This window comes from Trachymyrmex cornetzi, unplaced genomic scaffold (assembly GCF_001594075.2).
Source record: "Trachymyrmex cornetzi isolate Tcor2-1 unplaced genomic scaffold, Tcor1.1 scaffold1771, whole genome shotgun sequence".
In the NCBI taxonomy this organism is placed as follows: Eukaryota; Metazoa; Arthropoda; class Insecta; order Hymenoptera; family Formicidae; genus Trachymyrmex; species Trachymyrmex cornetzi.
In genome coordinates this window covers 1-9,655 of record NW_017296388.1, presented here as the reverse complement: position 1 = coordinate 9,655, position 9,655 = coordinate 1, and the positions used below count along the sequence as shown (strand labels likewise).

The 9,655-nt window shown below is 36.1% G+C and overlaps 1 protein-coding gene and 1 long non-coding RNA gene across 2 annotated transcripts; one reads left to right on the top strand and one right to left on the bottom strand.

The window, feature by feature from the left end:
• Window positions 1-458: 458 nt before the first annotated feature.
• Window positions 459-1,656, bottom strand: LOC108759273 (PDZ and LIM domain protein 4). The gene is given in 3 exon segments (XM_018504628.1): window positions 459-680; window positions 1,263-1,422; window positions 1,542-1,656. Coding segments are annotated over 2 exon segments (300 nt in total). The 5' UTR covers window positions 1,383-1,422; window positions 1,542-1,656; the 3' UTR covers window positions 459-500.
• Window positions 1,657-3,017: 1,361 nt separating this feature from the next.
• On the top strand, window positions 3,018-6,824 carry LOC108759272 (uncharacterized). Its single transcript, XR_001939998.1, has 3 exons — window positions 3,018-3,144; window positions 6,248-6,408; window positions 6,659-6,824. It is a non-coding gene; the product is annotated as an uncharacterized LOC108759272 (long non-coding RNA).
• The last annotated feature ends 2,831 nt before the right edge of the window (window positions 6,825-9,655 follow it).

Here is a 9,655-nt window from a genome sequence, read left to right as displayed (position 1 = left end):
ACAAAATTATTTTTCTTATGTCATTAACATATAAATTATTTCTTTTTGATAGTTTTTTCAATCTACAATTAATCATGGAAAATATAATGTGTAACGGATAACCATTCATAAGTAAAATATTAATTAATTCTTTAATATTATTTTCATGATAATCAGGATGCGACAAGAACAGTATTCTATTCAATAAGCCAATTATTACTCCTCTTTTATGCTGGTCCGGGTGACTCGATTTATAATTTAAATAGCGACCAGAATTCGTCGGTTTTTTGTAATTATCAAACCTTATATGTTCATGTTTCACAATAGCTGTGACATCTAAAAAGTTTACACAATCATCTTTACCTTCATCCAACGTAAATCTTATTCTATTATGATAAGAATTAAAACGCTTTAAAACCTCGTCTACACAGTTGTGAGGTAACACAATTAACATGTCATCGACATAACGAAATGGATTTAAGCTCGTAAAAAAATAAGTCAATGGCAAGGGGAAACCATTATTACTTCTGTTGCACGATCTCGTGACTTTGCACAACGGATAAAACGATATCATTGCCGACGTTGACAAGCTTATTATAGACTTGCATATGTGTGAGTTGACTTATTGGCTCTCCATTCACGCGGATCACTACGTCGCCCGCTTACAAACCAGCTATAGGGACCAAGCCTCCGATCGTCACCTTGTCGAACAAACGTGCTTAATAAGAAAATGGAAACAGAAACATAGATAATTTTAATATCACTTTATTCGAAAATTATTACTCAAATGTTTCTCGCAATTAACGTGATTAAGCTGAAATCAGACTATGCATTAAAGATTGAGAATGAAGATTAAAAATTGTGAAATTTGACGAATACAGACGAAGAAATTTTAACTTCTTTGGTTTTAATAATTAATCAAATTTCAATCTTATAATCTCAACCGTTAATGCGTAATCTGATACTGGCCTTAGACGTTTACATTTTACTTATGCTTTATTAAGGAATACATCGAAAAAGAAGAATCATAAGTAATTTGAAAATATATAAATAATGAAATAAATTGAGCTCTTAAGATAACAAATGAATATAAATTAGTGACAGGCGATTGAGAGCAACAATAGTCGCAGTCAGACGATTGAGAGCAAAAATAGGCGCAGTCACTGCAGGGACTGCGCCTATTTTTGCTCTCAATCGTCTGACACTAATTTATATTCGTAAGTAATTTGTGTTGTTGAGTATCTATAATCATAAAATGCAAACATTAACATATTGTACCTTACTCTGACGACGGTCAAAGGAAAAGTAAAGTCCACACCTCCGGAGAGTCGAAAGCCCCACGGTTGATTCTTACATCGCGACAGTTTAACGTCGGTAGTGATGGTGGCATTGATGGCCGTCATGGAAAGTTTAGCACAATGTTTCGTTTTGCCTGAAAATAGACTTTGCATACGTACATTCCGATTATCTACAAAATTGCGACCATTTTTTTGTAAATCGGATGACGTAATCATAGATTTATTTATTTTAGAAAACGCTAAATCTATCCACTTTATACTCACCACGACAATCTTGTCACTCAGATCGTTCCCACGACAAATCAACACGTCTGAGATAGAGTACAAGTAACAATCAAAGATCGCTGATCGTCTTTGGTCTCTGCATCGCGGCGTGATTCAAATTTCGTTGCAGAGATAGAGAGAGAGAGGGGAGGGGGGAGACAGAGAGAGAGAGAGAGAGAGATGCAGCTAAATTAGAGTTTAATTTATTATAAGCTCTAGAATGGCTTTCAAGCGTTAAAAGAACAGTTAAATTAAAGAGTAGAGGAAGGTCACCGATACCGACATACCACTTTGTTTTTAGACAATATTTCTTAAACAAAAGGTAAAAATAAAACTTCAAAAACATAAATACAAAGTAAAAAGTGTCTTCTATCATATAGTATAAGCAATTTTTATAACACTGTTTGCAATTTTGCAATAATTAAATTTTTCGTAAGTTATGCAAAAATGAGCGTCTGATAAAAAATGGGCTCCAAAACTGACATAGTAGGCAATAATACCAACATTCCTATTCTATAAATAAAGATATATCCTATTCTGTAAAGAAAACTAATTTATGAGACAATAAACATTTAAAATAACATAATATTATCAATAATACAGTCACTATTATTTTAATTACGCAATTTGCAAAGGAACCGTAAGAATTTTCTTCTCGGATTCATAGAATTGGTTTTTAGCTGATTTGGTATAGAAATAAACCACAAATATATGAATTATGAGTTTGTACTTCTTTAATTAGCTAAACAGATCATGATTTTATTAGTATTAATAGTAAAAAGTGCAATAGTTGGTTTCTGAGAAATAAGGGGGTGTCACTTTAGGAGACCTAAAGTGACAGTATCGGCGACTTTCCTCTACATATTAATTGAAAGCATATAATACAATATAATATAATTTAATTTAATTACAATTATAATTATGCAAGCAAAAAAGGAAGAGAGAGGATGGATGGAGGGAGGGAAAGGGTGGGGCGAGAGAGTTGCGCCCGCGCTGAGTACTATTTTCAGTACGACAATGGGGATGACATGCGCGAGAGTTGCGTCCACAGATTCACACGGCGAATACGCGCCAGATGAATAGAGGAGACCGCAGGACGATCAAATTGTTTCCTCGTCGAAGATTAACAAAGAAATTAATGTATTGATTAATGCTGTATCTGACCTCCTCTTGACCAAGTTAACCATCCTTGAGCCCAGTTTATCTTAGCGTTGACTCTTCATACAATCAGTTATTTTCCTCTGCGCCATATTACGAACGTATCAGGGCGAGGGCGATATTTGATTTCGTGCAAAGGGCGCACGCCCCGACGACGAACTGATACCCGACCCCGACCCCGACACCGATCCCGGCGATACAGCTGAGTCCTCGCCGTGTCACGAGTGAATCCGGTCATTCGGACTTCGCTCTTCTGGAGAAGGACCTTCGTAGACTCCTGTACCCTGTACCCTGATCGTATTTCATGGACTTTATCGTCGTACGTGCTGTCGGGATCGCCGCGCTGATAAACCGCATGCATTTCGTCTGACTCATCGATAATCGTCCTTTCGGATCTCCCGCTTCACGCGTTCTACTACGCGAAAAGCAAGGTTAAATGCCAAGGGTAAGTGAGGCGATTATCCACTGCTCGCTGGATATGATTCGCGTTCCAATGTATCCACAATCCGGTATTTTTTCATTTTTGTCACTTGCTTCTGTTGCTTTGTTGCGTTTTCGTTTTTTTGGCCGTTTTGAATTATTTAATAGATTATACTCGCAGATGAGAAGGTACATTCTTGAAAATATTTGGCTTTAAACTGTACGTGAACCTTCTCTGTCAATATGCCGTGAAAAATTTGACTCGCACGTATTTTGTATGCATACATTTTCTCATTTGTTCTTTTTTACGCACTTTTTGACGTACTTTTCGATATTTTACCTTAAATTAGGTAAAGTAATGAAACTCATGATCTTTGTACGATTTCTCACAATCAATAAAGTTCGTCATGTGCTTTTTGCAGAATATTATAATATAGTAGTCGGTAAAAACAACATACAAATTGATGAATTTTGAACTTCAAAATTTTACACACACACACGCGCGCGCGCGCGCGCGCACACACACGCACACACACACATACATGTATATAGTATATATTCTCAAAAAACATGGATCGCTATATATATATATATATAATAATCAAATTCTATTATAAATTTGGACATAAATTGCAAATCACTTAAGATGGATTTGAAACTTACCAATGTAAAATTATCAGTATGAATCGTACTAAAATGAATTGGGACAAAACGCTATAAAGAAGCAGCGTAAAATAAGTGTAAATTATTAACGCTAGATTGCAGACTAAACTTCGAAAAGCGTTTAGTTTGGTATTATGTGAAATAAAGTTAAAAGGAAACATACACATGCACAGAGAGGGAAAAAGAGAGGGGGGGAAGAGGTAGAGAGCGAGAGGGTGACAGAAGGGGAGAGTGGGAGGGGGGAGAGAGGGAGAGAGAGAGATGCGAAAGACTTCAAGAGAGGGGTGAGAACGCAGGTTCTGGGGGTAGCTGTATCATGCCAGTAGCTGCATCGATCGTTCTCTACTGACGCTACAGAGCTCGTCTCCAACGGGTGAACAATGGCTGTGTTCCAAAATTGTTTGTCAGCGCTGGCAGTACTGCCAACACCGTTCCAAAAATCATCGTAGCACGCTGTGGCAGTGCTGCGAGAGGGTAAATACGTCATTAATGTTGTTGTCATTTCCTACTGCGACTGCTGCGGTTGTCGAGGTGAGGCAGCTACAGCACAAGATGGCGGAAAAGATGGAGGAGTTAATTTTAATCGATGCTAAGAGTAACACTGAGTATAAACTCAGTGTTTCTGTAGAAGATGCTAAGGGTATATCCACACAAACTTGCATAGCCACATAAACATATACATAAAGAAAATTATCAAATTGCAGTTCTCTTTTAAAGTCGTACATAAAATGTGATTGGATAATTTTCTTTATGCATACGTTTATGCGGCTATGCAAGTTTGTGTGGATATACCTTAAGAAAGCAAGAAGTAGTGAGTAGATTTATAATTTTTTTGTAGTCTGCTTTTTGTAGTCACACTTATTTATTCTTATTTCGAATTCAAATACAAAAATTGACATAACCTATGTACAAGAGGAAATCAAAAAGTAAATTTATTTTATTCACATACAATAGGCGTTAACAAAATATGTACATTATTTCTCAATACAATCATTTAGCTTTGCATAAAATTTTGTTTAACAATCTACAAATCTGATTTCATCTATGAAAAACTGGTTTTTGACTATCCTCGAAACATCAATGGTATATACCGTTTCCTTAACTTCCTTAACTTCCTCATTAGTCCGGATCTATAATAGGTGTTTTAAGCCTTAAGCCGTAAGAAATTGACCAACTACAGTCAAATGTGAGGAGAATAATTGATTGTGATTCGTCCATTTTTTTATGGCTTAAAGCTTAAAAATCTATTGTAGATCCGGGGTTACTATTACGATCTTTGTGCTTCGAGCAAATTGGTTTCCATTTATTTGTACCTTCGATATTCTTGGTTGACGTTCGCAATAATTATATATAATTTCCGCTAATTCTGAATCTGAATCACTAGACTCTTCATCACTAGAATCAAGTGCTAACTTTATAATAGTTTCAAATACGAATTTTTTCTGTATGCTTCTCTCCATATTTCTAGGTTACTTGTTTCTTTTCGCTGACGTCGCTATATGCTGACAGCACTGAAAATATCGTTCCAAAATGAAAGCTGCGTTTGCATAAAAAGCATGCTTATGAAATTGGAACACTATTGGTAGCATGCACTTATGACGACATGCTCGCAGTGTTGACAAACAATTTTGGAACACAGCCAATATAACTTTATTGCGTCAGAAAAGCAGTACAAATTGCGATAATGCATGCATTATATCTCAAGAATCAGCTATTGCGTGTCGATACTATTCAATTGATGGCCAATTGATGACATGTCGCATGTAGATTTCAAACTGACCTGAACACTTATTATGCGAGCAAAATTTTCGCGTCCCTTCATATTCAATTGCAAGTTCTGTTTTGTAGAATATGTATTCTCTCTCTCTTTCTCTCTCTCTCTCTCTCTCTCTCTCTCTCTCTCTCTCTCTCTCTAATTGGGCAAATGTTAACGAACCTTTTCTCTCTCTTTTTTCTGCCGCAATCAATCTCGAATACTACCCAAGGAATAATGATACGCTTCCTTCATGTATGACGTATATGATCGTGCGAAGCAACCGAGATAGCCATGCGGGCATGAGCGAAGCCAAAGGTTGAAGGGGTTGTTGAGGTTTATTCAAGGTTGAGCAAACCTCACGTGTCGCTTGTCAAAGGCCGGGTTAGTCGCTGGAAAATGAACTCTTCTATATCTCATTGATTATTCTATTTTATGATACGCTAAGAAAACGAGACGAAATCGAGCGATCGGGCCGACGATATAGCCTTGCCAGTAATATTCTCAACGCTGTCCAAGGCATGCGTTCTATTCGGTTTAAAATAGCAACTTCATCATGGCAATGGAAAGGAAAAAGAGAAGAAGAGTGTCTTGGTTTCATCGTACGACTAATTAGTTCAAAGATCAATTGTGATTGATTGCTTTCGATAGCAACGCACAGATGTGGGATGAAGAGTAACATCTATTTTGCGTTATCTCTTTCTCAATGTAGGTGCGACGGTGTCCACCTACGAAGTTTCTCCGATGAAAAATTGAGAGTGCTGAAGATTTACTGATAGAAACATGCCCGGACGATCGCCGGCAAGGGCATACGAGCGGCCCATTACAAGCGAAGATTGCGGGTTTGCCACCACTTGAATATCATCACGGGAGGTGAGATAATTGCGTAAAGATATTTTGGTAATATAGTACGTAACGAAAGCAAAAACCTTCTAACGATCTTTCAGCTATCGAATTTCTGTGTTGTATAAAATTACCGCTAGCTATTTGTAACATTTCTTACTTAATTCATATATCAATTACGCGGAGAAGTTACCTTGAGATATTACCAAATTATCTTATCCTCGAAAAATATTATTCTTAAATAAATTAACACTTCTCGGAGCTTTCATTTTGTTACAAGAACAAATGACCAGGGCGCAGAATGGGCGAATCTTGGCTTTCGGTCCTACTCGCTAGCACGTTGACAACCATGATAATGATGGCGGTGACGAAGGCCAATTCATTCTCGACGCCGTCTCTGTCGACGATTGTTCGTGACGATATCGTGGATTCCAAACGGGTTTGTCTTCATTGATAATTATTTCGTCTAATTATGATCATGGTGGAAAAAGACAGGTGAGACAATGCTCATGATGGCAATTCAAAGCAATCAGATAGCCAATCAAATTTTGGTTCTACTGCGCATCCCTCAAGTTATCTCACTTGTCTCTTACCACTATGATAAAGGCTGTGATCCAAAATTTACTGCCAGTACAGAAAATCTATAGTTTACGTCACATGCACTGTAGATTTTTTAATACTGGCAGCATATTTTAGAAACCCTGTAAAACTAACCTCCCTCCCACAGCGATAAATTAATTCTAACACATTTCAAAATTAGGTTCTAATTAGGTGCTAATTAGGTGCTGAAGTGCTCGAACTGTTTGGCAAAAAAAAATTATTGGGGAAGGCTAGCTTAACATTAAGCCCTCCCAATAAAAAAACTAAATACTTATTGTGTAAACGAACAAAACAAATACACCAGAATTAAGTGCTAATTAGATGCTCCAAGGAATGCTTAAAATATTTCGAAAATATATATTATAATGTATACAGAATTATATACAGAACTTAGGTGCCAGTCGAACAATCGGTTCACAACAGAAAAATTGCTTTAAAAAATTAGATGCTCTGACAAATTTGGTATTAAAATGTATGTTATTTAAACATATAACGTCGCGCGCCGAATTAGGTGCCCGTTCCCTTTAGTTGAAATTCGAACTCAAAGGCAGGCCGCGCGGTCCCCAATCAGCAAAGAAATATTTCTGAAATGTTTTTTAAACGGTTTTTTTTATTGCAAAAAGCGTTTAAAAAACATTTAAAAAATGTTTAATTAATGGGATAGATCCTTTTTTATTAATTAAAAAGATGTTTTCTTTACATTTAAAAAGCGTTTATTTAACGTTTTGAAGGAACATTTCTATAACGTTAAAAAACCTTTTTTAATGATAAAATTATTTCAACAATATTACAAAAAATAAATACGAGAGTCGTCTGAAAAGTTTTGAGCCTCATGATGGCGTTACTCGTCAAAGCCATTCTGGTATTATAATCGTGATACTTACGAAAGATATCTGTGACAATTGTGGCCACTTTGGACGTTCAGTTCTTGTTTGACAATTATTTGTGTCGTTATTTTGTAAAAATGGAAAAAATTGAATATCGTGCTATAATTAAATTCTTGCATTTGAAAGGCAATACCTTCTACGCAAATTAAAGCCGAGTTGGATGCTGTTTACGGGGACTCTGCCCCATCATTTGCCACCATGAAAAGATGGGTAGCTGAATTTAAACGTGGTCGTACCAACTTAGCTGATGATGAGCGTTCGGGATGGCACACAACTGCGACCATCACCGATAACATCGAAGAAATTCATCAAATGATAATGGACAACCGTTGAATTAAGATTAGGGATATAGCAGAGGCTGTTGGCATATCAAAAGAACGTGTTTGTCATATTGACTGAAGAATTAAGCATGAGTAAGTTAACCGCGCGTTGGGTGCCGCGCTTGCTCACTCTGGATCAAAAACGGATTCGAATGAACATTTCTAAGGCCCTGTTGGAGCGGTTTAAGCGAAACGAGTCGGATTTTTTGCGTCGATTAATAACGGTTGATGAAACTTGGGTCCACCACTTCACTCCTGAAACGAAAGAACAATTAAAACAGTGGACTGCGAAGGGTGACCCTGCTCCGAAGAAAGCGAAGACGGTTTTATCGGCGGGAAAGGTGACGGCGACTGTTTTTTGGGACAGTCATTGAATTGTGTTGATCGACTATATTGAAAAAGGTAAAACAATAATAGGGACGTACCACACATCATTGCTTGACAAGCTGAAGGCAGTAATTGAGAAAAAACGACCGCATTTGAAAAAGAAGAAAGTGCTGTTCCATCAAGATAACGCACCGTCTCACACTTCGGCGGTCGCTACGGCAAAAATTCACGAATTGCGGTTCGAATTAATTGACCATCCATCGTATTCACCAGATCTGGCCCCCAGCGACATTTTTCTGTTTCCTATGCTCAAAGTTTGGCTCGGAGGATAGAAATTTTCATCGAATGAGGAGGTTATCGCATCCGTAGACGCCTATTTTGCAAAGCAAGACGCTCAGTATTATTTGAATGTATTAAAGGGGTGGGAGCATGTCAGTATTACTGATTCAATATTACTGATCAGTATTATTGACTGTGTAGGCCATCGTAACGTTCGGTCACAATGCTCACAAGGATTGTTTGTCCTTATTTAACTTTATTTGATAACAAGGATGGAATAATTTCACAAGCATTGTGTTGAATAGAACGCAGCCTACTTCTATTAACTTTATACAAAATATATATAACACAATTATTTGAATAAATTGCACTATACTGTGTCAATCAAATTTATATATGATATTTTTGGAATGAAAGTGATTTATATTTTGTGTTTCTTTTATATTTTTTCACAGCAATTATGGATAATAAAAAAGAAAAAGTAAGATTTAAATATTATTTATGTTTGTCTATGAATTGATATTAAAATCCAATTGTAACACAGTATAACACAAATTCACTTTTTATTTAATATATCAAAATTACATTATATAAATTCAAAATTAAATTATTCGAAATTTCTTAATTAAAAATTTGCAAAAATGCAAATCTATCAAAAACATTTCTGATAAAGCGCATATATCCATCTATTTCCAACTTTACTACAACGTAAGTAAATATAAATTAAAAATAATTAGATATTTGAATATTAATGTTAGATGAGTTAATAAATTTGTTTTTAATTTTTATTTATTTTATTTTACAGATAATAAAGACACGTTATTATTTTACTTACTGCCTCATTTAATTGAAGGATCACGAAAA